The sequence below is a fragment of the Centroberyx affinis genome, unplaced genomic scaffold (assembly GCF_046629955.1).
Source record: "Centroberyx affinis isolate AG114_WGS23_722 - 3 ecotype Tasmania unplaced genomic scaffold, CSIRO-AGI_Caff_v1 ptg000194l_1, whole genome shotgun sequence".
In the NCBI taxonomy this organism is placed as follows: Eukaryota; Metazoa; Chordata; class Actinopteri; order Beryciformes; family Berycidae; genus Centroberyx; species Centroberyx affinis.
In genome coordinates this window covers 113641-130936 of record NW_027278887.1, presented here as the reverse complement: position 1 = coordinate 130936, position 17296 = coordinate 113641, and the positions used below count along the sequence as shown (strand labels likewise).

General features: G+C 39.4%; 2 protein-coding genes across 2 annotated transcripts; one reads left to right on the top strand and one right to left on the bottom strand.

Moving 5' to 3' along the window:
- Positions 1 to 494: 494 nt before the first annotated feature.
- On the top strand, positions 495 to 8159 carry rbbp8 (retinoblastoma binding protein 8). Its single transcript, XM_071538263.1, has 13 exons — positions 495 to 619; positions 1457 to 1499; positions 1624 to 1719; positions 2171 to 2262; positions 2807 to 2879; positions 3070 to 3251; positions 3365 to 3460; positions 3698 to 3765; positions 4329 to 4389; positions 4795 to 5120; positions 5216 to 5405; positions 6668 to 6820; positions 7870 to 8159. Exons 1-13 carry the CDS (start codon positions 502 to 504, stop codon positions 7965 to 7967), a joined length of 1596 nt encoding a protein of 531 aa, XP_071394364.1. The 5' UTR covers positions 495 to 501; the 3' UTR covers positions 7968 to 8159.
- Positions 8160 to 8708: 549 nt separating this feature from the next.
- LOC139660177 (UDP-N-acetylglucosamine transporter TMEM241 homolog) lies at positions 8709 to 17283 on the bottom strand. Its single transcript, XM_071538252.1, has 15 exons — positions 17086 to 17283; positions 15328 to 15374; positions 14888 to 14965; positions 14647 to 14728; positions 14199 to 14276; positions 14000 to 14025; positions 13679 to 13730; positions 13519 to 13567; positions 13295 to 13340; positions 12537 to 12572; positions 11964 to 11998; positions 11758 to 11827; positions 9705 to 9798; positions 9461 to 9525; positions 8709 to 8926 (listed from the first exon to the last, which is right to left on the bottom strand). Exons 1-15 carry the CDS (start codon positions 17155 to 17157, stop codon positions 8863 to 8865), a joined length of 894 nt encoding a protein of 297 aa, XP_071394353.1. The 5' UTR covers positions 17158 to 17283; the 3' UTR covers positions 8709 to 8862.
- Positions 17284 to 17296: the final 13 nt, after the last annotated feature.

The window sequence follows — 17296 nt, the reverse complement described above, 5'->3', positions numbered from 1 at the left end:
TTGTGTGTATAGTGGAGTAGTCGCGAGCCGCTCGAGAGTCGCGAGGACGTCACGACAAACCCCTTTTAAAAGCAGTGAAAATTCAGTTATTCAGTATTTCTTCCATACCATACAGTGCTGCAGTCTTTTTTTCCATAGCAGAAAGGGAAAGGTAACTCACATTTCAGAGGTAACTTGTAAAGTCACACTTTTCACACAGCCTAGCAGTGTTAAACCAGGTAACAGCAGGTCACAACTCTGCAAAAACGTCATGTGTAGGGAAACAAGGTAGGAAGGATATAAGTCAGAATATTGGTTAAGATACATTAGACAGATAAAGTTGAACTGACAACACTGAGTTCTGAACTCGGGTATAGTTTGTGTTTTAGAACTGAAAGTCTATTATGCTCATGCAGTGAATCAGAAATAGATTCATACTTGATGAACAGTTTTTTTCTGTTCACGCACAGTTTTAGCAGGTAGTTGGAGGTGTGTGAGCTGAGTTGTGGCAGTGAGTGGAGGATGAGCAGTCCTGGACCAAGCTGCAGCACTCCTGCATCCAGCGGAGCCTCCAAACCAACGGACCTCTTTGAAGATTTATGGCGTCAACTCAGAGAATGCTACCAAAACGCACTTCAAGGTACCTACTAATGATGTACAGCATGCTGGCCTGAAATCAACTTTCTTCCCACTGGTCATGGAATTTCTGGGATGTCATGGAATTTTGAGAGGTGTATTTCCAGACAGGGAAAGTCAGGGAATTTGATCAATTCTCTGGGGAAGAGAATTTATTGTCCCTGACTTGTTGGCTGGCACCACATTTCCTTTGCAGAAACTGATCAAGGATTTGTTGTGTGCCTATTTACAGTCCATGGTTGTGTGTCAAAAGCAGCTGTAACCGTATTTGAGCTCACTGTGAGCTGTCACAATGCGAATCCTGTAGATGAAAAAACCATGTGTGTTTTCTATGTTGTTTTTTTTCAGTGTCCTTCATACATTCACTTGTCTATTGGGATTGGGAATGTCAAATATTACATCAAACTACCAAACCTGTGTCTTTATTTATGAACGTTAACAACATTCTAAGTTTGATGTTAGATAATGAAAATCAGACTTTTCAATTTCATCATGAGAAGGTGTCATATGTTTGTGCCACTATTGCAAAATCATCAGGTTCTCACCAGAATATGGATAGAATCTGTGTTTATTTTATGCTGATGCACTCTCTCTTTCTTAGTTTGTCCTTCCTTCCTTCCTCCCTTCCTTCCTAACTTTCTTCCGTTTCTTATTTCCTAACTTCCTTCCTACCATCTAGGTGTGATTGCAATTTAACATCAGATGTGGCCTGTCTTATTTTTCCTTTACTCCTTGTAATTGGGCAGATGTGGTTCAGAATAAAAACTATAATAACAAACGTTAGTGTTTTTGTGTGTTGTATTTCAGACTAAAAAAACATTACACTTTTTGCTGTTTTCAGAATTGGAGGCAAAAGTGACCAAGCTGAAAAAGGAGCGTTGTTTGTGAGTATATTGTGACACTCCTAATGATGATCATAATACAACTTTCTCTGACTCTGTTCTTTTGTTCAATTGTGAAATTTACTCGTCCCATTGCCTGACCTGAAGCGTTGTTTGTGTTCTACAGAGATGCACAGAGACTAGAGGAGTTTTACAGCCGCAATCAGCAGCTGAAGGAGCAACACAAAACCCTGCAGGACACCATCAGTCTCCTGGAGGAAAGGTAACGTCCTTCAAGACAGGCAACATGTCTGCCTGCCTGTCCCGTTATTTCTTTTCTCATTTGTCTTTAAGGAGCTATTAAAGCACCTGTTGCTCCATGTTTATATCCTCTGTCAAAATTAACAATAACAAAAAGGGTTAGGGTTAGGGTCAGCCCGCTCACCCAGCTCAAGGCTAGGGAGCTGTCCCTGGTGCTGAAGTGGCCCTGCAGGTAGAGTGGTATCCCAGCTTCACTGTGGCTCTTTCCCCAGGTTTGGTCCATGAATGTTTGAGGAACTAAGAAGATTGCAAAGAACAAACAATTAGCGAGCAACCAGGCAGATATGAATGTTAAAGCTAAATGACGTTCCTGACAACAAGGGGAGCAGCTACCACTTTTTATAGAGCTTGTGCAACAGACTCTTCAAGACAAATTTCCTTAAGTAAAGAAAACCTCTTGACTGTGTTTCCAGGCTTCGGGCGGGTGTGTGTGATCGGTGTGCCGTCCTGGAGGAGAATATGAAGAATAACCAGAATCAGAATCTGCGCCTCATCGCGAAGCTTAGTGAGTTCACTCATTATTCTTATTCCATATTCACATGTAACACTGACTAACTGCAGATCCACAACAAGGAAATAACACATTTATGTTGCGCTTCTCCACATAGTCTAGATGCTCAAAGCACTTTTAAAATAACATGTGACCCACTTTTAAAAGTGGACTTTCTTATCTAACTTACCTTTGGATTCTTAAAAATCAGGAGATGTTGGAAAAGATTATGTTTTTATGATGTATGTATGTTTGCCGATAAGCAACAGTAATCTGCCAGAATTGGGCATGCAGTTTAATGTGGCGTTTCATGCAATACAAAGAGAAAAAAAGGAGAACAAAGACTTAATAGTCACATGCTGTAATCCTATTTGAGTAGATTGTTAATTAGGCCCTCCATAGGTCTTCTATACTGGGAGTAACTCCTAATATTTAGACAGCATTTGTTTCAAAATATTTACTTTGAAAAACTAAGATAATGGACGATCTAGACTGAAGATCTAGAGGAAGGGAATGCAGGAAATTCCTTTGTCCTTTTAATGTTTTTTTTTCTCTGCAGAGAATGAAAAAAACAGCCTTGAGGATGAAAACAGAAAGCTAAATGCTGAGCTGGAGAAAGTGAAGACGTCTCGGTGAGTTCCAGTCCTCAGCTTGTGATCCTGTGGCATGGTGTGACAGTTATAGTCATACATGTCATGTAGTCTGTTTTTCATCGTGCTGTTGAGCTGTTCGAAGTGCTGTTTAGAAAATCTGTCGAGCTGCGGTAGAATTACAGCGAGGTGTTATTTCCAAACTAAGTGTCGCTGGCGTTGTTTCTAGCAGCTCGGACCGGCAGCGGATCTCCTCCCCGGAACAGGAGGAGGGCGTCATCCCAGACTCACCCATCCTGTCGAGCTCGCTGCCCATGGCGAACAAGCTGAAGAGACGCAAAAACAACAACAAAGCCAAGCACGTTCGCTACGCCGAGACGCCTCTGCCGCAGTCTCACAGCTCGCTCTTCGACGGTCAGTCTTGTGTAAAGTGCAAACAACCACCAGGCTTCTTTATGCCCATCTCTGACCTTGCTAAGGCAGCTGTATGAAGGTGCTGACCAGTGAATTGTGTTGTCCTTTGGTAGAGCTGAATAAGGAGCCTCTTGAGACTGTGAAGAACCATGGGAGAGCAGATGTACTCGTACCCAACACGTGCGAGATGGACACATCCCAGACCTCAAGTATGGCTTCACAGTACTCCTATCATTTTACATTATTGTGTATTAATTTCAAGCAGCCGTTTTTATTTTAAAGCAGCGCTCTGTCCAGAGAAAGCTGTGCTCGCCAAAGTTAGATCTTTTCCTCTCTCGTGTCTTTGGTTTCCTTTGGTATAAAGCATCACAGACCGGCCGGGTTGGTAATGTGTAAAAGTATCGTGTGGAAGTTGGTTGAACACTTGTCCTTCTGTCTCATTTCAGAAGATGTGCATCAGAATCTGGAAGAGATGGTAGCAGAAACCTGTGCCCTTGAACTCCCTAACAGGCTGGTGAGCTATAGTTACTTTCACATCAAGTCATGAAGAGATAACTGGGTCCGTTTCTGAATTCTGTCCATGGTTTAAAAAAAAAAGATCAGATCTCAAACATAAGTCAACTGTACCAACAAATGCAGTTGGTTTCTACAAGAAGCAGATCAGACGTTAAAAATCTCTGCACCCTTATGTCTGTCTTTTGGAGAGATTAGTATGTTGCCTAAGGCATAATGTAAATCTCCAATGTCTCGACTTGAAACCTGGCTGTTCTATTGCTGAGCCAGCAGCATTTCACAATCTGCTCAGACCTGGTCCAATATGGCTGCAAAGCTAAACAGTAAAGGATTTACTGTTATTTAGTTATTGATAATAAAAACTAAAGTAAATTTCCTGTGACTCATGGATTAACATAATGCATTATGATTTGACAGTGAACAATATTAAATTGACATCTGCTTCATAAAAAGAGCAATTTGGAGGAAAATCGCAAAAATGTCTGTTATCTTTAATTTGTTGAAAACAGGCATTCAAACTTACTTGGGTTTTTTTTTATCCTGGATGTTTTTTTCCATCCTCAGAATACAGAGACGGCTCCAGGCCTGCAAAGCAGCTCAAAATCTCCCAAGAAGTGTAAGGTTCGTTTAAGGTAGGATGACAACAATCCATCTGCACTCATGACTATCATGACATTTCATTAAAATCGTACCTTGGTTGTTGCCAATCTCTCCATATGTGGAAAACGTATTAGGGACTCTAAAGTCACATCATAGTTGAACATTGAACAGAACGTGCCACATCCAAATAGTTATATTGTTCATTCACAATATTGACAGAAGGGCAAATTACCCAGTGTTTGAATTAAAACTTGTTCCATTTATACAAAAATCAAAGGATGCTCATCTGATCTACACTGAGTTGTCGTTTTTATCAATTGTATATCGCTTCTTGAGAGAAATATTAAAGCAATGACTATACTAGAAATAAAACATTTCATACCAAATCTACAATTATCTGAAATTATTATTATTCCAGTAACACATCCATATTTGCGGCCCTATACTTACAGGCTTCAGCAGTCCTCCTCCTTTACATCCCAGTCCTCCTCTTCGCCCACTTTGATCCACCATCCAGACTCGACCACGGAATGGTCCCCGTCTCTTCTCCCCCGCATCAAACGGGTTTCAGACGATGGCTGCCTTCACATGGCGAAACGGAAGAAGGAGGACAGTGGCCCGGAGGTACAAGAGGAGGACAAACAAGGAGGAGTGGAGAAACAGAAGGAGGGCCAACAGATACTGTCCGAGCTGATCAAACGTCCCTCCATCCCTTTAAGCAGTCAAAACTCCAAGAAGGAGCCGCCTGACTACAAGGTTAGATTTGTGTCCGAAAGGCCAATTTAAATGTCATTTTGTCAAGGAATAAGATATTATACCTGCCTTTACGCTATTCCTTGAACATCTAATAGGTCCGGTCAGCACAACACGGAGCTTCCAGCCAAAAGTCAAATGGCTCCTGTGTAAGCCCCACTATCAAGAGGACAAACGGGAAGAATAAAGAAGAGGCAAACATGGACCTGGAGAATCACAGAGTTGGAAAGAAAAGAAATCCCCTGCAGGATCTGAACGCTTCCCCTGACCCCCCTCCGCCAGCTGATGGTGAGTTTACAAGCCTGTTGCTTTCAAAGATGGCTTCAACAACGGAGATTAGAAGGACTTAAGTGTTGCGATGATTGAATTAACATTAAAGTACCGGACAAAAGCCGATTCAAAATGTAAAGCATGGACACAAAAAAGCACTGGCTTTATTTCTTTATTTTTGTTTGTGAATGCATGTTAACTTTACTTTCCCAGCTGAAGGGAAGCACAGAGTGGAGATCATGTGGAGTATTGACCCTGCACTAGCTCTGTCCATGTATGATACTCACTCCTGGGCCGATGAGGAGGTACAGTCAAATATCAACATACATATCAAACAAAGATGCCTAAATGATTGACGCATACTAGGGCTGGGCAATATATCGATATTATATTGATATCGTGATATGAGACTAGATATCGTCTTAGATTTTGGATATCGTAATATCGTGATATGGCATAAGTGTTGTCTTTTCCTGGTTTTAAAGGCTGCATTACAGTAAAGTGATGTCATTTTCTGAACTTACCAGACTGTTCTAGCTGTTCTATTATTTGCCTTTACCCACTTAGTCATTATATCCACATTACTGATGATTATTTATCAAAAATCTCATTGTGTAAATATTTTGTGAAAGCACCAATAGTCATCCCTACAATATTGTCGCAATATCGATATCGAGGTATTTGGTCAAAAATATCGTGATATTTGATTTTGTCCATATCACCCAGCCCTAACGCATACCATGACATATATTCCATATATATCTGCGTAATGTCTCCTGTTTCACTAGTTTTATCACTGCAAACATCATTTTTTGTCTGTGAATTTATCTGATACAGTTCTTATTTAAATGTAAATGTGGAAATCTTGCAGCCAACTATATGAGACAGGCTGCTACTTGAGACCAGTCACTTTTTTTTCGTTTTTACTTCCGAACATTATTGGCCAACTGGTTCAGAAATCTGACGTTTGGATAAATGGTGATCTTGCTGCCTGCACTGATCCTAGTCCCTGACACTGGACTGTTTATCTCTGCTTTAACCAAAGGAAGAGCAACACAGTCACATGGAACCGGCGGACACTGACTGCACTTTCGTCAGTCACAGCTTACTCCAACGTCGGGGAGAAAGTGGCCAAGACAGAGGAGGCAGCGTGTCTGGTGAATGTTCACTACAGCTTATGGGAATCGTCAGCGTAATTTTAGCATTTGTGCACGAAGCTTTAAACTTTCTGAGATGAAGATACCAAAATATGACAAACTTTTATCCGTCTGCTTTTCAAGGACTCGGCGAGAAGGCGAACGACAGTTTGGATCAAATGTTTGACACTACAGCCGACGGGGAGTACAAGTCTTACAACAGCTTCCATTCAGGCCAGACCCAGCGCTGTCATGACAACGATGATGATGATGATGAAGATGAAGAGGAGGAAGATGGTATGCCTTTGGTTTAAGAGGAACTATTTCTCACACCGTATTATTTCTGTGTTGTACATTGCATTTCAATTCTTCTTTCTATTTTTCTCTCCCAAATAAGAACACAACACTTCAGCTCAGAGTAAAGAACACAAAACAAGGTGGGAAACTCTTTTATTATCAAGTTGTTTTTTTAACAAGAATGCCATGGCTTGGTATCTAATTATCTAACAAGCTTATTAGTATGTTGCTCAAGATTAGAAAAGAGGATTTCTTCTTCGGGGATTAATGAAGTATCACCAAAAAAAAACTGATTTAATGACTCGCCCTTTCTGCCCCAGATGTATTTGGACAATCAGTTGGACCTCCAATGTCAGGATTTTTTTTCTTCTAATCAGACACATTGTAGGCTTTCCACAACATAACGCTTCTCTCTCTCTCTCTCTCTCTCTCTGGATCAGAAACCCAACATTTGCACATATTGCGGTAGTTCGCAAGAAAGAGGAGAGAAGAAAACTGAAGGGCAGCACATGCAAGGAGTGTGAAGTTGTGAGTTTTTTGTTTGTTGTCAAATAGAGTTGAATCACTCTGAATTTCTTGACAAATTGACACATCTACATATTTAGCATATTTAAAAGGTGTTCACTTCCCACAGTATTACGCCCATCTTCCAGAGGAGGAAAGGCAAAAAAAGTTGTCCGCGTGTTCGAGGCATCGTTTCCTTTACGTTCCTCCGTGCACTCCTGAGAACTTTTGGGAAGTGGGATTCCCGTCGACTCAGACCTGCATTGAAAGAGGTAACATGATCGCCTTTCACTGTGTTTTCTCAGTTGAAATCCACACTTAAAGAGGGTTTTCCTTTTCTTTAGATATCAGTTTACTTTGTAGCATTTTTAAATCTGGGGGGATTATTCTAGTTTTGTCCCATATCTATCGCTGTTTGGGTCTAAATTATGTTGTTTTTAAATCATTACTTGTAAGACATTTGGACTGCGCTTACTTTAGTTTTAGATACTGCTAAATGAATACAGAGGTATTATCTTGAGCACTGAGATATGTTTTCCTCCCAGGTTACATCAAAGAAGAGACGAATCCACAGGCTCGCTTGCGGAGAAGACAGCCTTTCAACGCTTTGTTCTCCCCGAAGCGTAATGAGCAGGAGACCTAAAAAGAAAAATGGTTGCCTCTGTGGAAGATCTGCTTTAATTGGCTCATTTACAGAAAGCCCATACAAAGAATAGGCATGACACACTGAAAGGAAGGTGTTGATTCTCCAAGTTGTTTGGTTACAGTGACCATATGAAGAATGTTGGCAATGTTGAGTGAAATGGCTTTTTTTTTTCTTTTCTTTTTTTACACTTTAGAGCATCCTAGAGTCTTTTTTTTATTTAATTTGTGTTTTTGCAGATTTGATTGTTGTGAATATATTTGGATAAATAAATAAGTACTGACATGTCAAAGTTTTGGCTCTAGTTAAATCAGAGGTGAGTCCTTGTCTTTACAGGTGGAAGAGCACCTTTTACTCTGTGCTGCTCTGTGCCATTTACTTTGTATAGATTAATTATAACGTGCGCCAACTTTGTCTTTGGCAGTGAAATGGAATTTCAACTGGTATGTGCATGATTTGGGTATTAAAGGACAACAGAAGGGGATCCCCTCCACCAATTCAAGGTAACAGTTCACAGAAAGATGACCTCGGTGCATGTTAATCAGGACAGTTGGTCCAGTCATTCCATGTCAGTTGGTGATAACCAGATTCGTCATGTTTTCCGCCCACACACAGGCCACTGACTAAATCAAAGGCACCCAGTCAACTTGTCACAGTTTGCATTAACCACAGTGACAACTTGTAGTTTTGCATTAACCTCAATGACAACCTCTAGACCCCAAATACCAGAGTTGACAGAAGTTCATATAAATCGTTTTATTTTGATTATCAAAGCACAGATGAGCTGAGATACTTTACAAAAATAATGAATGAAAAAATAAATTGTATTTTCAAGAGTGTATAAAAGTCATGAAGTGCAAGTTGTGGCCTCATTTGGTGAGCTGCCGTCTGTTCATCACAGTTGAGATTCTCTCTCTGAATACACCAGCAGGGCCTCTCCCACATGGCTGAACAACACACTGTAACACATCAGAATAATCAACACTATAGAAATCATCAATATGTCAATAATGATCACTGTACTTCCAGGGTATCTGCAGGTTTCAGAAAGCAACAGTTAAGACATTTCAACACCTCTTTAATGCTACCTGGAATTGAATTTACCATCAATTTAATAGGAAATTCATTGTTAGGTGACATTAAGTTGAATTGCAGATATGCATATTGTACTACTAACCCTGTTCTGTATTAATCTAAGAGTGGACATACAGCACAAAGAAACCTGTCATTGGTGAAAAAAATAAGACCTTTAACTGTAACTTTTAAGACATTTAAGACACACTTACAGCCTTGAATTTAGGTAATTTATTTTGCAGACACCCTGTAGTTCACAGTAACCACACTTCACTATTATTAGCAAATATCTGTTTCTGATCATGAGAGGTAGCCAGGGAGAGAATAAAGAGGACAAACTCACTGGATAAAATGTGACAAAAACTGACATCAAAAACAATGGAAAACCATTTGCTCTTGCAGGTGGGTGTGGTACTCACCAGATAAGAGACGGAGCATTAACATCCATGTGGAAAATAAATGGGGACAGAGAAATGGCAGTGACCTGCGAGGAAAGCGTGGCAAAATAATGAGGTTACAATTCCTTTCAAGTAGCAGGTGTTCTTAAAGCAATTTCAAATTCCTTTGATTAATAGTGGCTGTGTCACCATTAGGGTGATAATAAGACTATTCAATTTAAAGCTGTAAATAAATATGTAATGAACGTAAAAAAAATGAATTTACCTTAGACAGAAAAATCCAGACGCCACAGTGCTCGAGAGACAGTCCACTCTTTAGTTTGACTGTCGCCAACAGCAGCAAAAAACCCAGTAAGGCACTGAAATAAGACACACAATTATCTATTAGAAAGTTGAGTTTGATGAAAAGTTTGCACAAATACTGCACTTGTTCCGTGGACCGGGGATCGCCTGGAGCTCTGGAACATTGTGTTCGGGAATCCAGTTTGGCTGCATCCCTCTTAAGCAACTAATATACTGCGTCTTATTTATTTATTTTTCCTTCTCGGTTAATTATTCAGCTCTAATCAGAAGCTTTAATCAATTTAGCTTTATATATTATGGTTTGCCCAGGGGAGGGATGGGGAGTGATATATGTGTGGAGATGTATGTGCTATGAGTGTTTGTGGATGGAAGTGGTATGTATGTGGGTGGGGGTGGGTTGTAGATGCTTACTCCTACCTTCCCAATATAGCTTTTCGTATATGTGCGCTTAAATTACCTCCGCCAAGGAGGTAATGTTTTCGATGCCGTTTGTTTGTTTGTCTGTTAGCAGGATTACAGAGAAACTACTGGCCCCATTTTCATGAAACTTGGTGGAAGGGTGTAGCATGGGCCAAGGAAGAACCCATTAAATTTTGGAGCGGATCCGGCTCCGACTCACGAACAAGCAATAATAGCACGAACCTTGGCGGAGGTCTGCGCTCTGAGTGCAATTCTAGTTTGTTTTTGTTTTTTTTGTCTGGTTGGACATCAATTTGTTTGTGGAAAATTACTAAATTATGTCAACAATTCAATGAATGTACACTGCTCATAACGTATACCTGATTTACAAAAATAATAATAATAAAAAAAATGATCTATTAGAGAGTAGTGAGCTGTTCAAAAACAGACCACAAAACACTAAAGGGGGAGTTTTGTTCCAAATTAAAATATCACCCATTTGAAAAAAGTGACACCTGCTCTGATAAAATAATTGATAACAAAAAATGTCTATCAAATTACGTTTTTGAAGGGTCAGGGGTAACAGAGGCCCTTTGTAGACCAAATGACTGATCTTCTATATTTAGATATTGAACTATATATTGATGTAGATATTGATCTATATATGGATATTGAACTTTTTTTTCACCCTCCATGGTCTGATTTCTACCCCTTATTTAAGTCACTCTAGCTAAAAGCGGCAGCTAAATGCCTAAATTTAAAATAGTTTCAGCTCTTGCTGCTACCGAACTAATTCTTAGAAACATTTTACTAGCACATCATGTTCATCTCCATGTGAAGATGGCACATGCAAGCCTCCACATGTTGCTAATGTTCATGTTCCTATGCAACTCCCTGGCATCTCTGAACTGGTTGCATTGCCACAGTTCAAACTCTGGGCTCTGCTTCAAAACACCCACTGGCACCCAAGGCATTTTCCATTTCTGTTCTGCACAGTTCTACTGTAGCTGTTCCCCTTTGCCAAGAAGGTGCTTAGATTCTTTGGCTGAACTCTTACTCTGACTACAGAATCCTGGAGGGTACTGTTATGATAATATAGTATTTAGTAATAGAGTATTTATATTCGAAGTGTCACATGTTAAGCCCACTTTGAACACGGCAATCCGCTCGTTAGCTTTACAGTATTCTGCTCTTTCACATACACTATCAGTCTAAAGTTTGGACCCACCTGAATGAATGTACTATGTTTTTCATTCTCTTAAAGCCATTTTGATCTAAAGGATTATGCTTAAATGCTTGAAATTAGTTTCTTAGACAAAAACAAATAGTGAAGTTGATGCCTATGCATGAATTTCTTTCCAAAGCCTTTGCCTTTCCATCAAAGCAAATGGTGGCTACTTTAAAGAATTTAAAATCGAAAAATTTTTGGGTCATTTCATAGTTTTGATGTCTTTACTGTTATTCTAAAATGTGGGAAAATAGTAAAAATAAAGAAAAATGTGGCGTGTCCAAACTTTTGACTGGTAGTGTAGATACTGAGATTAGAGCACCCTGTAGTAAATAATAGTGTGCTGTGTACGAGCACTACAACATCTCAAAGGATTATGAGGTTTTACCTGGCACAGCAACCACAGTGAAATGTGTAGGACAGAAGGAAGGGGAACTCTAAGGCACCCAGCAGGTCACCTATAGAGGAACAAAGGTTGTCAGCAAGGTACAAATGTAGATCTCATAACCAATACTTAATTGCCACAAATTGCCACACAGCAGACCATGTTTAACTTCTAAATAATAGGCAACACATGTACAAGAAAACTCTTACCAGTAGGGTGAGCAGCAATGGCCAGCAGCAGCACACTGATGATTAAAGGCAGGAATGGTATTAGTCATAGATAATACTTAAAGCTGCACTAGGCCATACTTTTATGTAAAAAATACACCTGTCTGATCAGTCTAAATCAGAAAAGATCGTCCCATCATCACTAATGAGACCCCGTCAATTCACCCTATGTGCCCCGATTAAAAGTGACAATAACTAATATTGTTGTTGGCCCATAACACAGAAATGACCATAATTTATCTAGAGGGAGTTGACAGGAGTTTTGATCAGTATCAGTGACTCCTTTCCAGTCCGTACTGTGTTTTGGAACAAATACAAGACACTCCCCCATATTTGTGTACAAGGAGATAAGTTTTATCGATGTCGCAATTCCTGCTGGTGGCTGATAGAGGTTGATAAAATTCATAGATTGCACAATCCCTCTTTTATTTCAGGTGTCTGGAATGGTCTCTGGCGGGAAATCTTGGCGCACAGGAAGAATGAAAGCTGTGTTCATACATAGATTCTGCATCAGAGCCAGATTATTTGGAACCATTTATGAGCATTTATCCTCACCTGAACAAGTAGTTAATGCACTGCTGCTCAAGGTCACTACAGAGAAAGCAGAATCAACTGTCATTAAGGGTGTGTTCACACTTGGTCTGTTTCCGCCTCTCAAGTGGACTCAGTCCAATGACTCAGCAATTGTTTGTGCATATGTGAACACAAGTATGAAAAACATGGCAAAGGTTTGTCTTCTAATGGTTTCATCAGCAGAATATGTGGTACACAGAAACTGTAAGCTGCAAAACCTCACTCATCAGATCAGGAAGAGAGGAAACACTTTTGTTACTCAAACTTAAAACTTCAAATCTTACATTTTTTCCCCAAGATGTGTGTGATATATCTACAACAAAGTTTACATTATGCATTTTTATTATTTTTCATTTGATGTAGCTTTATATTTTTAATTGTGAACATAGTCAAAAAGTGTTGTGTAAACATGTGACCACAAGTATCCTGAGCATTTTATTTTTCTAAAATGTTACTCCATAATAGGCAAATATAATGTACAGTATATGTTATCCTTGCTATGTTAACATATGCGATAGACACACTGTAATACAGAAAACATTGTGCAACAGATTTTTCATATCAAATTTATGCTTATTGTCCCTATGAAAAGTACCAATTACAACATAAAATATATCATTTACATATATAGTAGCATGCATTCATAGACACACTTTCCAGCCCTTGCAGTAATTATATTGCCGTTTTAATTTGTTTATTTTTTGACCATCAAATTTGCCCATCGCTGTGCTAAGACTCACCTCAGATGACCAGATTTGTACTGAACTTGGAACGCTCTGTATGCACCTGAAAATGAATTCACATTCTTACTTTTTCTATCAAAATATATCACTTCTCATCTGTTCTACTGTACTGTAGAACTGTACTGCTTTTCTCTATCATGAGAGAGCAGAAATGATGAAAGGGACAGATTAGGAAAAGGCGCAGATTGTGTAAAACTGTAGCATATGACACTCAGACTCACCAATGCAGGCTAGATGGCCAAGAGCCCACATGTAGCTGGTCAAGTCAAACTGCAAAGTATGAAAACATGTTAAACAGACTAGATCTGGAGGGGCAAATGACAAAAATTCCAACTCCAGTGATAAAAAAAATTGACTATTTGATGATAAGGGATTATGTACCTGAGGATCATAGAGGGGAAGGTTTATGGCTGAGACCAGCATGACTGATACACTACAGGAGGAAAGAAAACATCCACATTCAAACATGCTGTCTTGTAATTTGTCACAGTGTACATTTCTAGTCTGTGTTTGAGTATGTAGACACAGCAGGTCCACAAGGAAATTACTAGTCACAACAATTAGAATTCCCATTGTGTTCCCATTTTTTACATGTTCCCCTTAATGATGTATGGGGTCATAAAGACTAACGGGACCTCCCCCAGTTAAACTATCTGGACAAATTCCTGCTCGGGTGAAGAAAATAGGGAAAAAAGCACCAACCTTAATAATTTCAGCCATTGTATCTTCTGTTGATGACAGGAGAGAAATCAAAGCACCATGTCAAAGAGTGAAATACAGTGATAGTTTCAACTTGCGTAAGCTACAATATGAGGCTCCTACATATTTCCTCCACACAGGGAGGGAGCGAACTGCACATAATGCTTCATATTCAAATCTAGCAGCCATTGCATGCACTTACCTCCCTATGGACAACCTTCAGGATTACATAGCTGACAACATGGGAGGAATTTTGAAGAGTGAAGAAAAAAGGAATGTCCTGGAACAGAGATGAAAAACAGAGCGACGTTTCAAGCAACATCTTCACTGCCTATTCCTGAACAGTATAGTGGCTACTTTGTAACTAAACAGAGGAATTTGATTTGATTATTAAGGTTTAAGGGGAGGTAGATTGGATTTGAGAATTTTTGTCACTAATATGAAAGCGCAACATGGAGGCAGTACAGAAACTGGCACCGCATCCTCCACAGCTTCCCCTTTTCATCAGAGAAAGAATATAAAACAAGCAGATACTGTATGTCCAACATGTAGAGATACAGTACATGGCTCCAACCTACCCTACTATTCAGAGTACAGTGTGTGTAATTTACAGGCTACCAAAGCCATGGGAGAGGGATTATGTGACATACCATGCGTGATAAAGCCCTGGAGCCAGCATATATGTTTCCTACAAACAGGAGTGACCCTGGAAGCCAGGAGAGAGCTGCTGATCTGTAACATAACATTGAAATAGATTTAAAAAAAAAAAAAAAGACAGGGTAAATCCCCTTATTGGCAGACTCTGAGAACTGAATGACTTTGCAGAGTGGTTGAAATTGAATCCTACTCTTACCAAGTTAAGGCACTTTGTTCTAGCATCTATGAGATTACCTGGTAATGCGGCTCATTTCCACCCATCCCAGCTTTCCGGAGAGCAGAAGCAGGAAAGCTCCAATAAACGTCTGCCATCTGAACACATGCATGTTTTTAGTGTTAGTTTTCTTTCTCATAAAAAGCGTGCACACAATAGATAATTTTAAAATATGAGTAAAAACAAAAAGTAAGACAGGGTGACTGCAGTAAGTTAAATTTTAAGACTTTTTCAAACAAGCCTGAAAGATTAAAAAAAAAAAAAAAAAACTCAATAGAAACATAGTTCATCATGAAAAAGAAACATTTCTATAACTTGTGAAACTGTATTGAAGACTCAAAGGCAACTTTAAACATAGTGTAAGACATTTTAAGGACCTGCAGACACCCTGTAATAACAATTGAATGATAAAATATGCTATGAGGGCTTTAGTTTCATATATTTCCATCCAGCTACTCACCCTTGAAATAAGGTTGGATAGGTGAATTTTAACACAGACAAGACAAACTGCAAAACAGAAAACAGATTGACAACTCATGTCAAAACAACTGGTCAGATTCAGTCCATACACATGCATGTAGGTTAAGGTATTAGGCTTCAACTGGTGTGTCATGTATCTCTACTGTTCAGACTGCAATTGCCATGCTTAAAATAAATATAATGTGATTTGTCAGTGTCATGCAGCCATCTCAGATATTTAGAATTATATTGTACTGGTATCCAGCCAGTTCAAGGGGGTTTTATTTTATTGTTCAGCCATCAACATTCATTGGCAGGGAGTTAGCCTTACTGCCGCAATGGGTGCCAAAAACTGATAAATAATAGCTTATTATATAATACTTACTGTATTGTTTGTGTTTTAATGTGAGTTGAATAGTTCAGCTAAGTCTGATGTAGCTGCCAATGTTCCATTTGACTGTGGTCTAGTGATATAGTGGCTGTCACACCCAGGGTTCCACTGATAGGTTTTTTTGAAAGCGGATAACGATATTTTTTGGACTGAAGCCAATATTTTATGCTGATATCAAATATCTTTAAATTTGACCATTACAAGTATTCAGTGTTTAGACCATTGGACATGGACACTATCACCTCTCCATTGAAACCCATAAATAATCATACACATTCATGCATACATGGGTGGAGTCTGATCAAAATGTCCCATTAGAATCAATTCAGGTTAATGGGTTCCCATTGAAAACCAGTGTACTATTTATTAATAATACAATAAATATATAATCAAACAAGCTGCATCAGAGCCCACCACAACACTTACTGGAACAGGGATTTTTAATAAAAGAACAATATCGACCCCATATATTGGCAAACTAATATATCGGTCTATCTAACCATATCACACCTTGGCAATTAACTTAACACCGGTCCTATCTAGATGATGCTCCTCCACCATTAGACCCGATACGTGGCATTCTGTCTTGTGTGGAAACACTGTACGCCAAACTCAATTGAAAATTCTGGCTTCCTTGCTTATCTTCAACAGTACGTATCTGGCAGAACATAAATTAAGACATACAAATTATCAGACTCCTCTCTTCAATTCGGCATACATGCAATTCGCCACGCAGCAGGTATTTTAGTAAAATGTCAACTTTATAACCGGTTCTTCCCGCAGCCCTCTTCAGCCAAAATATGTTGTGTTTGTTAAAATGAAGTGCTGTTTAATGGATCATATCTATGTTAGATAAGATTGAGAAAATGTCTTACATCGCGTTCACTGAGGTATGCTTCTTAGCTGATAAGGAAGTCAGCATTACACTGATAGATTTTTTTAATGGAGTTTCTCATACACCGTTACGCCAGATAACTGCACGTATCGGGGAGGGAGGGATGGAGCCGTGCACTCGTTGCTGCTGGTTGCTTGTACATGTTGGCGATACAGGAATTTAAACTTTATCTCATCGCTCTGGATAGCATTGTCAGTTAACTTGGATGCCTTTCAGTCCATCCCAAAAACAGAACTTGCACAAGTGTTTTGGCGTCCAATATTTTGGAAGTCAGTTCGCATTTGGCAGCAATGCTAAAGTCAATGGGGCTGAAACAGTTCCTTTGAAAATAAGTCCGTTTGAGCCCAAATTCAGCTGCACTGCAAAATAATATGGGTTTGACTTGTTGTCTAACATTACAGTGTAACTAACGGTAGCTAGCATCATCTAACTTCACCTTCAAACTATTCAAGTCAAATTCAGTGAGCACTCACCTTATTTGTGAAATACGATACAACGAACACGAAGCTAAACGTAAGGCCGGTAATGTGTCTTTTCCACTGCATGTTATCCTGCCGCCACACTGCGGCGGGGACATTATTCCTAAAACAATCTGGATTTACATTTTACATTTTACATGTAACGTTATTTCAAATTGGAGACACTTCAGGATGACAAACTTCCCTCACTGTCCCCGATGACACG